Source organism: Periplaneta americana, chromosome 5 (genome assembly GCF_040183065.1).
Source record: "Periplaneta americana isolate PAMFEO1 chromosome 5, P.americana_PAMFEO1_priV1, whole genome shotgun sequence".
NCBI classification, from domain to species: domain Eukaryota; kingdom Metazoa; phylum Arthropoda; class Insecta; order Blattodea; family Blattidae; genus Periplaneta; species Periplaneta americana.
The window spans coordinates 189,240,926-189,261,448 of NC_091121.1; the positions used below are offsets into that span (position 1 = coordinate 189,240,926).

The 20,523-nt window shown below is 33.4% G+C and overlaps 1 protein-coding gene across 4 annotated transcripts in view; it reads left to right on the forward strand.

Moving 5' to 3' along the window:
- Window positions 1-20,523, forward strand: part of LOC138700351 (trypsin-1-like) — a 151,590-nt gene that overhangs the window by 46,984 nt on the left and 84,083 nt on the right. The window contains exons 1-4 of one of the 4 annotated variants that reach the window (XM_069826914.1): window positions 2,613-2,715; window positions 6,618-6,703; window positions 10,811-10,899; window positions 14,515-14,656. The exons of 2 other annotated variants lie outside the window; for them this stretch is intronic. In XM_069826914.1, the coding sequence (XP_069683015.1) occupies window positions 2,664-2,715; window positions 6,618-6,703; window positions 10,811-10,899; window positions 14,515-14,656 (369 nt within the window). In that variant the 5' untranslated portion in view covers window positions 2,613-2,663. Of the gene's footprint in view, window positions 1-2,612; window positions 2,716-6,617; window positions 6,704-10,810; window positions 10,900-14,514; window positions 14,657-20,523 lie in introns of those variants that run through there. One more of the 4 variants, XM_069826920.1, reaches the window with a different exon arrangement.

A 20,523-nucleotide genomic window follows, 5' to 3' on the forward strand; every position in this document is an offset into this window, starting at 1 on the left:
AATTTTTCGAGAGCAGACTGGATGGTAGAAGCTTCTCAATCGAATAATAACAGGCAATTCCCATATTTATTCTGCATAGTCCTAGGTTTATTGCATCTACTTAATTATACTGAGAATTAGATTTACGTTTATTTTACTTCTTATTTTTTATATTTTTTTATTCCTGCAATTATTATTGTAAATTTTATTAAATTTTATTGTAATATTATTATTGTATAATATTATTATATATCACTGCCACCGGGTGTATACCAAATTGTAGTGTTTAATACATACATACATACATACATACATACATACATACATACATACATACATACATACATACATACATACATACATACATACATACATACATACATACATACATACATACATTGCTTACACACACATACATTTAATTTCCTTCCGGGTGTCTTCAAGATATTTGAATTTTTGCACCTCTTCAAATGATAAACTTCCAATTTTTATATTTCCATTTCGTACAATATTCTCGTCACGAGACATAATCACAAACTTCGTCTTTTCGGGATTTACTTCCAAATCTATCTCTTTACTTGCTTCAGGTAAAATTCCCGTGTTTTCCCTAATCGTTTGTGGATTTTCTCCTAACATATTCCTAGTAAAATACTGCTGTAAAAATATTTTAGTAAATAGGTACCAAAAGCTTTTATAATTTACTATTTTATTATTACAATTTCATACTTTCAACTCGTAAAAACAGACTTGGGAAGGATTTACGACATACGACAGTATTTTATTGGGTGTGCGATGTTTTGAGTTTTGTGTAATAGGAGAAGTGGTATAATGACCTTCAATCGCTGATGGAATTTATTGGTCCCATATTTCACAATTTTTTGAGGCACAGTTCCAGCCTCTGATGCTTTGGGATCTGTGAATGGCAATGAGGAAGAGTCCAATTCCAAATCCTAGATCATATATGTATTATTCTAACTTAAAATACAGGGACATCATTTCATTTTTAATAACATTTTTAATATTAATTTGCCTATACCTCTGGATCAACGCCGTTTGCTACCCCCTTCCACCACTGGAGATCGATGATACTGGCGTAATATACAAACAAATCACTTTACTAGGTATAGGAGGGAAGAAAAGTAGTTCATCCATTTACGTAAACTAGGAAATATCGCGTTTTTGAGTTTGACCACTTTCATTAGGTTTTTGTTTAATCAAAATGCAGTACAGTATTAACAATGAGTGTTTTTACTCATGAACTGAGCTGTCCATGTGGACGTATTCATTATGCAGTGTATATTATACTGTCTACAGCACATTAGCGTACAATATAAAGAATGAAGTTAAATTGAAAAATAATCATAATATGGATATTTAAACACATTTTTGAAAATGGTAGCCGTTTATTTCGATACAGGCTTCAGTTCTAATATGCATATTATCGCACTATAGATTATTGTACCTAATCCCAATTACCAGTTTCGTCCTTTGTACTAGTAACTCATATTGAAATAATTCTGTACTTTATAAAAGAGTACCTTACGTACTGTAAATTCAATCTTCACTTCTGCCCGATCCGAAAAGATAAAATTACTCACACATGCTATCTACTGTCCGTCCAAGTTATGTCGTAGGGTCGTAGAAAGGGAGGAAATCACGTGACAGTTAATTACTTAACGAGGCCCTTTTATTTAAGTTATTTTAAACAGTTGTATAATATTACGTACACGTCCAATTCCTAACAGAAATTAATGTTCTCAGAAAAGAGCTAAGACAGCCCAGCCACTAGCTGGCGAATAAAAGCAGGTAGGGGAAACTGGGATACGACGTAGGCAAATGGACGACCGTACCTTTGCGAAAATGATTCAATATTGAAAGCTCTTTCGTCACTGGAAAACGCGAACATATTTTTGGAACGTACTGTTTACTATGATCGTAAGGCTACTATGACTGTATATGCAGTCTTGGATCTGTGTGGAGGAAAGTTGAACGTCATTAGTAGAAGGGGTGGGAGTGAAGTACATTCAAAAACTGAGGTACAATAAAAATTGAAGTAAAAATAAAATGATGTCCCTGTAGCTTCAGTTAAGTTTTCTGTGTTACTGTGTTTTTCTCTATTCTCCTTCCTTTTAATTTTGTTTCAATGTTGCTAATTTATTATACGAATACTATTTTTAATTTTGAATGGAAATCATTCCTACTTTTTCGAGACATAATTAACTGTAATATTAAAATCAGAGCTAAAGCTAAGAAATGGTTGGGAAGACATCAGTAAAGAAGATCATTTCCTAATCCTAACACTGGTAAGTCAACACATTTTCCTGAAATCAATGTTAATTATTTACCCAATTAACAATGATAACTATTTATGTCAAAGAATATTGATAAAATTAAAGTCTGTGAACATTTATAATTAAGTTTTGTGTCATTATTGACATATTCAGATTTGTTAAGTAAATTTGAACTTTCAAATTTAATGTCCCGAAAATGTTATTTTTGGACTTATCAGGTTCTGACCTGTGATCACAGAATTGTTATCGCGGTACCTAGTACGATCCAAGATATTTCGTGAACTATGAACGGGAATACCACAATTACAATCATTGAGAGTGTTTAACGTATAAAAGACTCGGGGAGACTAGAATGAAATCAGTTTGTGAAGAGACGAAGAATAACACGCTACAATGATACGAAGCCTGATACTTCTTGCCATCTTGGTGGCTGCTGGAACTCAAGGTACAGTGAGAAACGAATTTCATGGGAGATTTGAGACATACAGTATGTCTTTCCCTCATTAAGTCTATTATTTTTTTTCTGTTTAAAAATTTGGGTGTGCCCTTATGTTTCCTTATAATAAATTAATTTTATTCTAATAATATTTTAACAAGTAATCCTCTCCAAATTAATAAAAAAAATTATTGGATTTATAGTTTGGGTTTGAATATATTTAATACTTTTTAATCTGTATTCACTCTCCATTTTAAATTTATTTTGTTTGTATTGGAATCCCCTCCTGAGCACGAGTCTTACTCATTCAGGAGTGGGCTAGTTTATATTATAGTAGTGGCTTGTGCAGCAAATGCTGCAAACTAAGTAAATTAGACGTTCAAATTAAAACTTTTCAGATTTATTTTCAATAAAGAATACCAGACATTTTGGAAGTTATTTGCTTCCATAATAATGAAACATATCCCTCTGAATGGTTTTCTTTGTGCTAAATATTATTTATTGAATCTATACATCTTCAGTTGAGTTTCATTAAATATATGGAAAAGACCTATACCACTTGATTAATAACTATAAAAATATTTCATTTTTAATAACAATTTTATCTTACTTAAGTTTTGTATAGACTACTATATAGCCGTCACTCAGTAAATATTACAGAAATGAAGATCTAACTTCAGATATTCTCTACGCCTACTTATATAACCCCAAAAGCTTTCACTTTCATATCATCATTTTTAATGGTAATAATGTCATCAAACATTCTTAAGTTTTGTAGTTTTTAATATCCAATACACAGACAACTGCACTCAGAAAATTACACATCAGAGAATCAGACCTGTAAATTTTTTTTAGTAAATCTTGAAGTTTTTAATAACCAATATTACAGAAACATTCTGAAAAAGTTACACAAATGAAGATCGACATATTGGTATTATGATGTCAGAGAATCTGAGCCATCTGAACTCTAAATATGTCGTAGCCTTCGTGTGATATTGTTTTTGTAGTGTGTTTGTGTTTTGTTTTATTCTCTAAAAGCCATAATTTCTGAAAACTGACGACAGATGGATTTTGGAAAACAGGAAAATGATATAGGAAAACTGAAATTTCAGTGAAAACTACTATTTTTCTGAAAAATTTTGGGTTCCAAGCTTCAAAATGAGGGGACATTTATTAAAATCCGTTAGGCCGTTTACCCGTAATTTCCATTACCAGTTCAAATTATATATATATATATATATATATATATATATATATATATATATATATATATATATATATATATAGAGTGTATTAAGTTCTATTCATTTGAAACTTACTAGCAATAAAATAAATAAATAAATAAGCAAATAAATTGCAGCTTAATGTTATTACTAGGCCGCTTCAAACTTAAGATTTGGGATTTAACTCAGGCAAATTGGTGCTCAATTTAGTTTTTTTTTAGTAGGTTACTTTACGACGCTTTATCAATATCTGAGGTTATTTAGCGTCTGAATGAGGTGAAGATGATAATGCCAGTGAAATGAATCCAGGGTCCAGCACCAAAAGTTACCCAGCATTTGCTCATATTGGGTTGAGGTAAAACGCCGGAAAAAACCTCAACTAAGTAACTTTCCCCGACCGGAAATCTAATCCGAGCCACCTGGTTTCGCGGCCAGACGCGCTAACCGTTACTCCACATGTGTGAACTTGTCGACCATTATTCATATTACACCAATAGCATTAAAGCACGATTATTAGCAGATTAAGCACCGAAATAAATTACTTTTATTTATTTATGCTCGACCATGCCGAAATGTAGTAATTATACACCTGGTAGCAGTCCTTTAATGCATGTCATTAAAGTACACCTACTCATTAAAGTACAGGTCTTCAGCCAATGATAACTCAGCTTACATGTGTTTAGCCAATGAGAAGTCAGCTTTGTACCGTTATAAAACCGCAAGTATCGATTATTCTCGGATATGCAATCGAAAGAGAATTAGCGAAAAGTCACGGAGGCTGAAATCCAATACTGTCGCAGAAGGTTATGTTCTGTTACTATAATAATTAGCGTTAATTGTAAATAACATTCAAATAAATTCAATTTGTCATCTCGTTTTTCAATGTCGAATTCAATAATCAAAGTTATACCACGTTTAACGGGATTACACAAGGTCAATGACATTATTGTTCCTCGGAAAAAATCAATACTTTCGCGTCTGCGCACATCTCACAATTCACGACCTAGAACAAGGTCACTTCCGATCTCGTCAGATACAAATAAAATGTATACATCTGAATACCGGTAATTTCAAGTTAGAAATATGGTCGAGCATAAAAAGTCGTATGAAACTCGCCTATAATGGTAATTAAGAAGCTCGTATGAAAATTATGAAACTCGCTTGCGCTCGTTTCATAAACATCCATACTCGCTTTCTTAATTACTATCATTATAGGCTCGTTGCATAATGTACTGTTTTGCTACTAAAGTTAGTCATTGTTTCAGATATTTAAATGTCATACATATTACATTACAATTAATTAGAAAATTGCAAATAAACAAGAAATATCGCTTTCAAAAGACAAAAAAGGCACTTATTATTGAATTACTAAGAAACACCTTAAATAGGCAAAATAAAAATTGGCTCTATCACTTTTATTTACTCCAAATCACATTTATATCTATAAAAATAAAGATTTAATTCCACCCAGTAAAAAAGGCATTTTGCCAATCATCCGCGCTATACTTATAATTATTAATATTCATACTGGTACTTCAAAATCATGTTTTTATAAATGTTTAGTCCATAATTAAGGTTTCATATTTGCCAGCAGTTGTGACGCATTTTACCTTTCAAATAAAATGTACTTATTTCTACTTGTAAGGTTTTTTTCTTGTGGAAGGAATTTAATGATTTATTATCAGCCGTGGCGAATATGTGATAGTGCACCGAGCCACTGTGTAATCTGCAACGTGCATAAAACCCATGGAGGGAGGAGGACACCCAAAGGTGAAGTGAAGCAACTGTCTGACTTATTAACGGATTTTCATTTTCCTTACGTCATGCACTTAAATATAATTTTATACGGTATAAAGTTACAAACTAATGTTTAGTACGTGAAAGAAATGAATAAGAAAACATAGGACACATTATCACGACCTAAAATTAACTGTCTTCAGACTGCCTCTGCAACAGAGTTTCAAAATCAGGAATTATGTCACTTACTGCCAGTCGTAGTTGATCATGAAGGTATTTGTCTGTCAGTCGAGATCTAAATTTGGTTTTTACTATTTTCATTGTTGAAAATAATTTTTCACAAACGTAAGTTGTAGCGAACATGGCTTCAACAGAGCAAGCGAAAGAACGAAGCTTCGGATATTTATTTTTTGGCAAAGATTTGAAAAGTTCAACATTTTCCTTACATCTAGCTTTCATTTAACATCACATTGTAAATCTGTGACTTTAAATTGAAGATCTAACCGCATTATTCGTACTTACATCTGCTGAAAAAGGATCGACGTACAGAATACTTGTGCACAAACCATACATTTAATATTCTCATCATATTGGCAGCAAAAAAAATGCGTCCTCTCATCCTACTTGAAACTTTCGTTTTTGTAGAGGAACGTGGTTTCGAGAGAGACATTGCGACGATACTCCACTCGCAGGTCAGAGACAAATGCAAATGGAACGGAGTTTGATTCCAGTGAGTGAGGGGATGAGGGTTGGGAGAGGTAGGAAGCAAGAGAAATGCAAAGCTATCATTACCAGGCACAATATGCTCGGGAGTCACATTTTCGCCACGGCTGATTTATATTCTAAACAAATCTAGCCTGTTCCCCACATCTCTGTTAACCTGTATCTCTTCCACTGGGACCTGAACTTTGAAGTTTACTGATAATCATAACACAACATTTCTTTACACAGGGAAAGTCATTCATAGACACCCAATCAGAAGTAACTGTAACATCGTCGGTGGTGTGGATGCTGCTCCAGGAGAATTCCCGAGCCAGGTAAATTTGGTTCACATACAAGACGTTAACTTATTGCTTTAGAAATGTCTTCGTTCCGAATATGTAAACGTTTACTAATCACCCAGATATCACAAAATATGTTGACTTCTTACAAAATTATGTATAATAAAAACTTTCACCTTAAAGTTGAAGGAAAAAAACAGTTATTTAGGTGGACATATTGTTTAAAATTGACCAGTATAACGTAACAAACTACATGTCTTTTAATTTACTTACTTACTTATTTACTTACTTACTTACTCATTTACTTACTTACTTACTTGCTTTTAAGGAACTCGGAGGTTCAATGCCGCCCTCACATAAGCCCGCCATTGGTCCCTATCCTGAGCAAGATTAATCCATTCTGTATCATCATATCCCACATCCCTCAAATCCATTTTAATATTATCTTCCCCTCTACGTCTCGGCCTCCCCAAAGGTCTTTTTCTCTCCGGCCTCCCAACTAACACTCTATATGCATTTCTGGATTGCCCATACGCTCTACAATACGCTATCAAGAATTACAAATGAACAGGTAATAAAATTCTTAGGAACATACCTTTGGAAAGTAAGAGAAAAACCACTCAGGGAAATAAATAAGTTAAAAGACACGTAAGATAAATTTCAAAATTTATGTGTGCATGTAATGTAAGAAGGTCCATCTATGTATCAGTAGGCCTATGTAAAATCTAGGCTATATTGATAAGTGAGTGATAGCTATATCATCGGACCTCAATGCTGTCATTCAACACTGTAACGCACTAAATAAATTAATTCATAAGTAAATAAATAAATACTTATTTAGTGGCTTTTAAGGAACCAGGAGGTTCATTGCCGCCCTCACATAAGCCCGCCATTGGTCCCTATCTTGAACAAGATTAATCCAGTCTCTACCATCACATCCCATCTCCTTCAAATCAATTTTAATATTATCTTCCCATCTACGTCTCGGCCTCCCCAAAGGTCTTTCCCCTCTGGTCTCCCAACTAACACTCTATATGCATTTCTGGATTCGCCTATACGTGCTAAATGCCCTGCCCCTCTCAAACGTCTGAAACTAATGTTCTTAATTATGTCAGGTGAAGGATGCAATGCTTGCAGCTCTGCGTTGTGTAACTTTCTCCATTCTCCTGTAACTTCATCCCTCTTAGCCCCAAATATTTTCATAAGCACTTTATTCTCAAATACCCTTAACCTATGTTCCTCTCTCAAAGTGAGAGTCCAGGTTTCACAACCATAAAGAACAACCGGTAATATAAGTGTTTTATAAATTCTAACTTTCAGATTTTTTGACAGCAGACTGGATGATATAAGCTTCTGAAGCGAATAATAACAGGCATTTCCCATATTTATAATGTGTTTAATTTCCTCCCAAAAGCCATTTATATTTGTTACTGTTGCTCCCAGGTATTTGAATTTTTCCACCTCTTCAAAGGATAAATTTCCAATTTTTATATTTCCATTTCGTATAATATTCTGGTCACGAGACATAATCATATATAGTAGAACTTGGTTATAGCGACCTCGTTTTGTGCGACACCTCGCCTATAACGTCAAATATTCTGTGATCCAAACTAGTTCCCCATAAGACATATGCTTTCCTATCTTGCTTAATACGACAAACGTATATGCGTCTACCTCGCATATAACATCATTTTCGACCTCAGTTTGGAATAAGATTTTCTAAGAACCAAAGTATTTTAAGAAATATTCTGTTGAAATCTCACCCTGACAAATTCTTTACAGTCTCCTTCTGTCATAGACCTCTGGAATGCAGGCGGATTCCCCACCCCATTGTAAACTGCCCGAATTCATGCGGTATTAGATCAGTTTCGACAGGAAGTTTTCACTAAGTGCACGCATTTTAACGCAGTATGGGCACTAAAAGAAGTGAGTGACGCTTTAGAAGTCATTAGAATTATGAACATGTTCTATGAAGCTAGGGAAGGGAGCAGTGAAATTGCAACTGAAATTATGAACATAGAACGTAATTTAGCCCTAGAAAGTGTGTATTGGGCAAGTACGAGACAACAGAGTAAAATGACCGATTACTTCACTCCTAAGTGAAGTAGTTTGGTGAGTACCGAACGATCTGTTTTAATACAGAATACTGAATTTATAATTGTAGGCCTACGTGTATTTTATTATGTTCGTGGTAGGCTTAAAAGTCACTTGGACACGTGCTTGGACAATGCCCCAAAGGAGAGCTGCTGATCAATGCTAGACATCATCGTGTACGACATGCTTTGGCGATATCGTTAAAAACTTTAAATTGGGAGATTCATGAGGAAGTACATTGTGTATCATCAGATGGTTCTTTTAGACGGGCAGACATTATTGCTATCAACGGACGCTTAAAACGGGCTCTTGTTCTTGACCCTACTATCCGTTTCGAAAGAAACCTAAATCAGGCCACCGAAGTTGATATTGAGAAGAAGTCCATATACGAGGGGGATCCAGGAAATAACGACCGTTTTGTTGTAATAATTAAAAAAATATATTTATTTGAAAAATACAAAGTCTGTTACATAACTGAAGCTTCCTTTACTTCTCTACATAATCACCACCTACATTTAAACATTTGTCGTATCTGTTCACTAGCTTTAGAATTCCCGTGTTATGCTCCTCTGCCGCCATTTCTTTAAGCCAGGTGTTCACTGTCTTCTTCAACTCTTCATCACTTCCAAAACGCGTACCACCCAGAAAGTCTTTCAGCTTAGTGAAAAGGTGAAAATCGCTAGGAGCAAGGTCTGGACTATAGGGAGGATGATCAAAGATTTCCCAACCGAAATGATCCAGCAATTCTCGAGTTGAAGCAGCAGTGTGCGGGCGGGCACAGATTTTGTGGTAGCCAAGATGTTGCGACACAATTTCACCAAGCAAAGAACGAGAAATGTCAGGAAAGGCAATATGCAATTCGTCGAGTGATGTGCGCCTATCTTGCAAGATTGTGTCGTTCACTTTAGTCTTCAGGTCTTCTGTGATGAGTGATGGGCGTCCGGGTCGATTTTCATCGTGGACATTTGTTCGCCCATTGTTGAACATTTCGCACCATTTTCTCACATTTCTTTCATTCATTACAGTATCACCATACATTTCTTTCAATTGCCGGCAAATTTATGCAGGTTTCAAATGTCGGGAATTCAAAAATCGAATCACACTCCTCACCTCACAGTCGGCGGGATTATCAATCACGTCGTTCATTTTGAAGTAACACAAAATGCACAATGGCAACTTGTTGCAACCAGTACTCACAACATTATCAGAACACATGTTAAGGAAGCCAGTTGACCTTCAAACAAGGAAGGGGAGTCAGCTGCGCGGCGGGTATGCGCGAACGGTCGTTATTTCCTGGATCCCCCCCGTATGAACCTTGTCTGCCGCATCTTTCTCAAAAGTACAACGTCCCTCTTAAACAGTGGTCCGTCATTGGTTTGCTGTTTGGCAGTAGAGGTTCAATCACAAAATTCACACGGAATTATCTTAAGGAACTTCAGATTCCTTTTGATTATGTAATGTCTGTCCTTATAAATATTATCAAGGATTCTGTTCAAATATTACATCATGTCTATTTCAATTAATGCACTTATATTTGCCTTCAACAATTAACTTTCTTTTTTCTTTAATGTATCACATCACATTATATTGTACATGTTTATTGTATTCAGGACCCTTGTGGTCACTCAAATTCTTTGAGCTGATGCCTATAATTTAAAAATGTATTATTATAAATCTAAAATAAGTTTAATTAAGCTTGTTATTTTTCATTTTCCACCTCACTAGATTGATAGTGTGAATCTTGGTTACTACGACACTCGTTTATAACAACATAATTTTTAAGTCCCTTGGATGTCGTTATAACCAAGTTCTACTGTACTTTGTCTTTTCGGGATTTACTTCCAAACCTATCTCTTTACTTGCTTCAAGTAAAATTCCCGTGTTTTCCCTAATCGTTTGTGGAATGTAAATATAAAGTATTATTATTATTATTATTATTATTATTATTATTATTATTATTATTACCGATATTACATTTTAAATGTGTATGGTTGCTATCTTTAGGCCATTTGAATTTCACGTAAGTACATTTCAATTTCAATGTTACAGCTCTCCTTCCTGACAAAATACGGGCTTGACTGTGGAGCCTCCATTCTTAGTGAGAATTGGGCCATAACAGCAGGTCATTGTGCCGACGAGTACGTGTTACAGATAAGCAAATTAGACACATAAGTGAATTTATTTATCATGATCTTATGAGGTGTTTGTATACGGAGGGGAAGGAAACGATTCTGCATACATTGTCACAATTTAGTTTATTCATGTTGCATATAATCACCAGGTGGAAAGGGTGAGATAAGTAAAAATTTCTCAGGTCATGAAAAGGGACCAGTTCCTGGTATATTTTTTCGAGATAATTCCAGTTGCCGCAGCATAATTTTTCCCTCGTTACTATAAAACAGTGATGTCAAAGCAAGCGCATTTTTCTGACCTTGACGTCGTGCGCGGGCAGCAAGCGCTAAGTATGGAAAGAGGAAGGGTTGCGTATATGAATAAGCAGCCTGTTGGATTAAGAAAACAGTGGTGCATAAACTTCAAACGGAACGTGAAATTTTATGTCGTTATTTTTATATGACTTCTTTCTGTTTAATATTATCTATATTGTCTGTAAAACAAAAGTACTAACACTGATTTCTTAATATTGCACTTGTGTTCTAAATCTTAATAACATAATAGAGAGTTAAGAAGGAATATTCACTTAAATTCCATAGCAGTATAATATTATACTGCATTAAGTGGATGAAACACATCATTCATAAAGAAAGTGGTATTCCAAAGAAAGAGATTGAGTATGACATAATAAGTTGGAATTTATATTGATGGTATCTTTACTATTACAAAAGTTATCAATAAACTAATCAAAACAACATTACAGTACAAAGCAAAGTTACCTAGGTACTGTATCTGTTTTAAATGTAACTAATATTATATAACGAAACTCTTATCGCATTATGCTTTTAAGGTGATATTTGTGAGCAACTTCCTATCATCAGAATATTAAATTATTTTCTCGAAATCTGCTGAAGCTATAGAGCTGACATTTTTACAACACATGGGCACGTATCTTTTGCTTATGATTTAACAGCACTTGCTTTGTTAATTCATTTCCTTACAAACAATTTCCATGCGAATATTTTCAAAATGTTCAATACACTATCTTCAGTAATACGTATATACGGTACATTAGATTTACGAAAACATTCTGTAAGGCTACTAAATAAATAGGCCTATACCTGAAAATTTCAGTTCTCTATACGAAAAATTGAGAAAATATTTATTTTGAATAAAAAAAATGAAACGTATGAAAAATGATCATTAAAATTGAAACTTACATTCTTATAATGCACTTATACTTCTCAGGTAAATCTAAAAATTAACACGGATACAGTTTTAATAAGTTCTCTTCTCTTTATCTATTGAATCAGTGCTGGCCATCCCTGAATATAGCTCGATCAAGCGGCATATACCACCTCTTTCGTCTGTCTCTTTCCTTTCCGCTGTAAAGCACTCAGGCTCTCCTGGCTCTAAAGCGCGCGCTTGCTCCTGTGGGCATCAATTGACATGCCTGCTATAAAGTATAAAGACTGTCTATATAATAAATATCTATTCAATAATCAACAGACTGACTGATTCGCCAACTTAAATCTCCTTAAACCCTATAGTCTACGTAGGTTTCTGTTAATCCTTAGTCAATAGATAAGACTGAGTTTTACGAAATACGAACAAGAGATGGAAAATGGGAGGCAGTAATGATCAAAATAATTATACCGATTTATTTTTTTAATCAGCAAACGTGCAGCCTTTAAATTTAAAACAAAGATTCGCTCATAAAATTGGGTTAGATTATTCATCTCACCTCTCAGATTTGTTTCTAAAATATATTCAAAATGTAAAAAAATTCAATTTCATGTACTCCCTTTAAATAACTCTTCAGGCTTTTTTTATACTTCCGAGCAGAGAGGAGAGAGAAAGGAGTTGACGATTTTAAAAATTCACTAAAGTATATTCAACTAGAGACGTAAAATTTAAAATGAAGGTTACTCTCTACAATATTGGTTAAACATTCTCAGATTTTTTAAATACCATATCCTAAGGTACTGATGAAAAGGAAGAAGGGAGTGAGAAATTTCATGTCATCCAATCTTGATGAAAGTCGATATCTGGGGATCTTTGCCATCACAGAATACGAATAAGGCATTATTTTGTCAAACTTTGTCCCTAAAGTGGTGAAGTGAGGCAAAAATATGTGAGAAATTAAATTAGAAATCTTACGGGTTTTCGAGACGAAAATTACGAATAATACTATTTGTGCGAATTCAATATGGCAGTTTTAATACTATGAATTATATTTTTAAAAATAAAACATCGGATACCGCAAATACACATAAACACAGGTATCACAAGTACATATTTAAGGGGGTGTGTAACACCTTTCGGTAGTAGACATATATATATATATATATATATATATATATATATATATATATATATATTGTAAAATCCAAAAATAAAATAAATACATAAATACACATATTTTTACAGAAAAATATATGTAAATACATATTTTCAGGAAATCTATTATACACACATACATCTTGGTGTTGTTTTACTTAAATAATTTTTAAAAGAACTTTACAATATTTTAAAACTATATGAATTATATCACTCAGAAGTATGTTAACTTTTTAAGAATTCTTGGTTGCTTCCTGTTTCTAAGCGCTATTTGGTGTATCCGTGATCCATTTTTGTAATAGTATCGCCTCAAGTTCTGAGAACTGCTAGGCAGCATATCTGTGTTATTTTTAGAGAATAAATAAACGTGGACAAGGAGGAGAGATCTTGCAACACGTAATTATGAATGTTTATTGTTGCTGAAGATGATTTCATTCCACGCTTTGTTTGTGAAACACAACAGATAAGAGCTCGGGTATGAACATTATTTAATTTAAACAAATCTCTCACCTCTCGCTCATTTCTATCAAGTAAGGCAATATATCTTGTTGTGATTCCCTGTTATCGGGCTTCGTCAATCGATATCCTTCAAGATATACTGAAAGGTGGTTGTTTAAAAAACGATTTGGCTTTCCTATTAGCAAATTTAAGCTTTTTGTGTGACACCATAAAAAACTCGAAACATCCAAAAACCACTTGTCTGAAAGAGGGAGGTGCGTGCCGTGAAAATTAAACTAGACTTAGTACAAGTACTAAGGACAAATTCCAGAATGTGTTTGGGAAAAACAGTGGATATAAAAAAAATGTGTGAAGTTGCTCAAGTATTGGAGGGTGTGCCTGTAGGTGAAATTGACGGTGTTTGTGTTAGTGACATTCCTCTCTTTAAATATGCACGTCTGAAGTCCTGTGATGTGAAAAGATCGTTTTCACAGTATAAGTCGTTGTTCAGAGATAATTGGAAGCATTTGTGATGGAGAATTTGGAGATGACCTTAGTTGTTCAGTTACCTTTCCTGCAATTATCGGCCGACTACTTACCAGCACTCAAGTGTGGTTGGCGAGTACCTAGAAAGATTTTTTTTCAAGCTAAGTAAGGTATTTTTGTCATATTTAAAAAAAAAATATTTTAGCAAATATTTTCGTACTTTTTAACACATAAAAAATAAATATATTTAAATTTTTTACCACATAAAAATCCGCTTCCTTCTAATCACTTTATATAACTACTGAATAACGATTACAGCTCTAATACAATAATTATTATTAAACAAATGACTCTATAATTTGTAATCTATGTTACAGTATTCATGTGCGAGATATCATGCTTAAAGCAGGATCAATTTATGTCAGCAAGGGAGGTACACTATATAACGTATCTCAAATTATTATCCATGAAGCGTACAATCCTAAAGACGACTGGAGAAATGACATTGCTCTACTTAAGGTAAGATTCCAAAGAGAAAAGTGTTTTTTTTTTTTTCAAAATTGATTAAAAGTTAATTTCTGAGTACTGCTACTAAACATATTCTTCATCTATATACTAATAATAAATCTGTAGCCGAAATTTTTCTGGTAATTTTCGATTTTCCAAAAATAATTGGTCCTAACATATATAATTAACCACCCTGAAACCGAAAATCGCATTTTTGAAATTTTTGTTTGTATGTCTGTCTGTATGTTTGTTACCTTTTCACGCGATAATGGCTGAAACGATTTATATGAAAATTGGAATATAAATTAAGTTCGTTGTAACTTAGACTTTAGGCTACATGGCATTCAAAATACTTTATTTAAAAGGGGGGGGTTATAAGGGGGCCTGAATTAAATAAATCGAAATATCTCGCTTATTATCGATTTTTATGAAAAATGTTACATAACAACAGTTTCTTTAAAAATGATTTCCGATAAGTTTTATTCTTTACAAAATTTTGATAGGACTGATATTTAATGAGATAAATGGGTTTTTAAATTAAAATAACGCCATCTAAGACGGTGCAATGAATTAAGAACAAATGACTCGTCTATAAGGGGCCTTGGACAACAACAATCGAAACAGGGGCCTTGGACATAAACAATCGAAAGCTATTAAACATAGCCTACAGAGAATGTTTCTGTGTTTGTATGAAGTAATATCAGAAGCTAAATTAACCGATTTGTATAATTAATTATTATTTCACCATTGGAAAGTGTAGTTTCTCTAGATGGACATAATGCTATAATGTTATTACAGTAACGTCTGAGTAAATCGAGGACAGGTAAGATTAAAATAGCTTCTTATGCACAGAAAATTTGATAGACTATTGTGTAATTCGTTTTCTGTATTTCTTAAAATAATATTTATGTACACTTATTTTAATCTCAGAGAATTAACGAACAACGAGAGTGTATTGATTTAGTATGCAGTAATAGTACGTTAGCTTAGCAATCCATTATTTTATAATTCAAATTTTAACTATGCTCAATTGAATCGTGTTAAAATACATAAAATATATATGCAATAAATGCCACGCAAAAAAATAAATTGGGTAATGAGCGAAGCAGATTATCTTGCGCTGTTGTAAAAGTTGTTCCCTGTATCAAACGTCCTATTTTAATTATGTAATTACTAGACATCGGATTTTTAGGCACTAAAAATTGCAGTTTTAGGTGCCTAAAATAAGCTCAAAATTTGTAAAATTAGGCTCTATTTTAATGAAAATAGGCATTTTAGGCACATCAAGGTATCATACTTATTTCTTTCACTGAAATTTTTAGTTATACACTAAAATACGCACGAAAAAGTATGTTTAAACATTAAAAAATAATAGTATATTATATTTATAAACAGAGCTGCACAAATTTAATATATTGAAACTAATGAAATAATGATTATTGATATCAAGATTACTCATTTTAAGTTATTGAAATTCAGTTCCATGCTCAGACTTTATTATAATTATCTGCACAGTACACCACCAGAATTTTTTCTAAATTCTCCACAGTTAACCTTTGCCTTTTGTCACTGAGAATCATTTTGAAAGTAGAAAAACTTCTTTCAACCGAAACTGATGTGAGAGGCGCAAATTTTTAATTAGGTACTTCAGAAACATCAATACTTACTGGAACATTTACACTTTCCCCCGATATCACTCTTGATACTTTTTCCAACAATGAAAATCCTGCATTCTTATTTAACACGTTGTCCCACTTATTTTTAACCTTTTTCCCAGTTTCGCCCAAAGCAGAATGTATGTTCACTTGAGCTTCCTTTACTATTGCTATTTGGCTACAAAGAGATTGTTTTTCACGTTCTAATTGTTCAATGCTTGCAGGTATGAAAGAAAAGTTTGATGTTATGTAGGCAATATCGTTTTTCACTCGTGAGTCATTCAGACAATCTTTCACTGCTTTCACACACGCTGCACTATCAGTTTCAGGTAATTTATCAATAACTGTGACCACTTCTTTAAAATACTTAGAATAATACACCACTGACTGAATCCAGGTTCCCCATCGTGTAACAACCGGCTGAGGTGGGAGTGGGATATCTGGAAAGTTCTCTCTGAATATTGAAATCCTGGATGGGGCTTTACAAAAATGTTTTTTTGTGTTAGAAATAAACGAATTGACAAGAGGAAATTCATTCCGGATTGTTTCAGAAACCCTGTGAAGGCCATGTGTTAGACAGGTTACATGCGTGAGGTTAGGATAAAATGTTTTAAGAAGTGGAGCTGCAGCAACCATGTATGAGGCAGCATCAGTACAAAACAACAGAACTTTAGAATCGTCTATATTACCTGAGTATAAAGACTGTAGGCCTTTATTTACAAAATAAGCAATGGCTTGGCTATTCACTTTCGAAAGTTCCTTAACACATACGAGGTGTGGAATCGAAGGTCCATCAGGACTAAGTTTTCCTACTACCATATTTGCTATATACCTATTCATAGGATCTGAGGTTTCATCCACAGAGACCCATATGTAAGAATCACCTATATCCTCGAATGGAAGCTAAAGTTTCATTGTATATTCTGTCTAAGTAATTTTTTCTTAGGGTCGACTTAGATGGGATATTTTGTTTGCAGTATTTTTGTAAAAACTGTCTTAAAACCGGATTTTCAATTGCATTCCAGGGAATGTTCCAAGCAACAAACGCTCTGGTTAAATCAGCATAGAAATTGCTGCTGAGATTGGATGAAGTAGGCTGTGTTAGTAAAGTTTGTTGCAGTTGATTTTTCTGCTGAGCTTTAGCCTTATGAGCCGCTCCTTGCACATGCTGCTTTAGGTGGCACTTCTTTTCTTGCGAAATCTAAAAATGTAAAGTAAACTGAATTAAAATAAAATCCTAATTGTTGTATTGCCGTATTTCTATCACAAAGTTAGTGGGTTCGAACAATCAAAATTTTAATGACCTGCAAATACTTTAACTATCGGAATTTAAAAGGTTAAAGTGTAGTGGTCTTAAAAAAATTATACCTCAGGATAGCTCAGTCAATGTATAAATATTATAGGCCTACTCATTAAAATTAATAGAATTTATATATTTGAACTATTGCTACATACCTGTTTGCTACAAATCTTGCAGAATATTATTTTTCCATCATAAGTGAATTCTGAATATTCTGTTAGCCATTGCCGGATCAATGTATATTTTGCACTTATATTTTTTCGGCATTATCGCGTTAAACTTCACAGGAAAACGTCCTACCGCTCAAAACTTCTCAACACAAATAAGGTGAGGGAAAGAGCAACTGTTAACGAGCATTCAAATGAACCGTTGTTATTGAGATTCAATTGGACAAAAATACAAAGTTCCACTTATTGTTGCATTTCCTGGTAGTGTTAACACTAGGAGGGCCATTCTTTTAAATATTTTGTAACGGTTTACCCTACTAATTCGCAGTTTTACGACTTTTCATAAATATTTCAAAAACACTCTTTCTCCAAAAATTGTGATTTTATGACACTCTGAAGGTCAGTACAGCTAATCGGTTTCAGACCGAAAACAGTCATTTTTATAGTATAGTATATCTCTGAATCGGTAGCAGCACATGTTGTGATAGTTGCCTGCTTCAAAACTAAGGTTGGTTCTTTGTCGGCATTTATGCCTCCAAACATGTTAAATTCGGTGAAATCTATTGCGAGTGTCGTGAGATTCAAAACATTTTGTTTCCTTTATCAATGGTTTCATAGCCGGTGTGAAGCAAACTTTCCACTTTTTAAATGCCTTAAATTTCGCAGTGAATGCATGTATAAATTATAAAAAGTAAGAGTAAAATGCGAAACTTTACAGTGAGTTAGGCATTTTTAGGCGAATATTAACAAATTAGGCTCTAATAACCGTTTTAGGGCATTTTAGGGCACTATAAAACTCTTTGAATACCTTTCAATTTCCATGAAACACAAATATTAATAATTATTTTTACTTTTCTCCTAAAGAAACAAAATAGGCATTTGCCCTAGAATCCGATGTCTGGTAATTACTTTATATTTATTTTAACAGGTGCAGCGGAGCGCACGGGTACGGCTAGTTAGTTAATGTATAGTTCAATAACATACCATATCATTAAGAACAATTAAATTACAAATTAGTTAGACATTAAAGTAAAAGCGATATTCAGTAAGATTTGATAAATTATACACGGTCACACAATTATAGATTCTTCCTAAAGTCATAGCATTTTCTGTATACTCAATAAATATTATCCCCGGTATTTACAACATACAGAAACAAACAAAGCTCGTCATTCTCTCCAACTCTCCATTCAACCATCAACAATTATGTCTGCAAACTAAATAATTTAAAACTGACTTCTAACAGTCATGATATGTTGCTTTGAACCATATCTGTGGGTAAAATACTTTCTATCCAGTTTCACGTAGGGGCATTTCAAACTTGTAATAAAATTACTTACTAAATAGGTGTTCTGTACAACTTTTTGCAAAATGGTTTCTAATAATTACACGCTGTTACCAAAATAAAAGTAATGGTTTTCGCAGTAATGCATTGCTCTTGGATGAAGTAACTCGTAGATATTGTCTATCAAGGGCTGAGCAACAAGTTGATCGTGATTGACTGGTAGATCGCGGCCTATTTTTTTGTCGATCAATAATGTGTTCTTAATTTGTAATATGTTGTGTTCATAAAGTTACGATGCTATACCTACACTGTATTAGGGGATTTTATTACTAACTAGCCGTACCCGTGCGCTCCGCTGCACCCGTTTGAAATAAATATAAAGTAATTATATAATTAAAATAGGACATTTGATCCAGGGAACATTCGTCTTTGATAGAAGGATAAATCGTTTATTATGTTACTTAATTTAAATTGAATTAAAAAATTAAAATGCGATCATTTTGATCCAGTGACCACTCATTTGGTCATAAAAATTAGTTTAGGAAATACAGGAAACGAATATACAGAATAGCCTATCAAGTTTTCTGTGCATAAGAATCTATTTTAATCTTACCTGGCCTCGATTCACTCAGAAGTTACTGTGCTAACATTATAGCATTATGTCCATCTCGAGAAACTACACTTTCCAATGGTGAATTAATAATTAATTATTCAAGTCGGTTAATTTAGCTTCCGATATTACTTCATAGAAACGCAGAAACATTATCTGTAGGCTATCTTTCATAGCTTTCGATTGTTGCTGTCCAAGGCCCCTTATAGACGAAGTCATTTGTTTTTTAATTCATTACACGGCCTTAGATGGCATTTATTTTAATTTTAAAGCTCATTTATCTCATTAAATATCAGTCCTATCAAAATTTTTTAAAGAATAAAACTTATCGGACATTATTTTTAAAGCAACTTTGTTATGTAACATTTTTCACAGAAATCAATAATAAGCGAGATATTTCGATTTATTTAATTCAGGCCCCCTTATAACCCCCCTTTTAAATAATGTATTTTGAATGCCATATAACTTATAATGTAAGTTACAACGAACTTAATTTATATTCCAATTTTCATCGAAATCAGTTCAGCCATTATCGCGTGAAAAGGTAACAAACATACAGACAGACAGACAAAAATTTCAAAAAAGCGATTTTCGGTTTCAGGGTGGTTAATTATATATGTTAGGACCAATTATTTTTGGAAAATCGAAAATTACCAGAAAATTTTCAGCTACAGATTTATTATTAGTACAGATGCGAAAGGTTGACAACACTGTCGACAGATTATTATTATTATTATTATTATTATTATTATTATTATTATTATTATTATTATTATCATCGATATTTGTATTCCATATTTCTTCGATATTGTTAGAGTTAACATTGTACTCAAGCGCAATTTGAGCAACATGAAGAATGAAC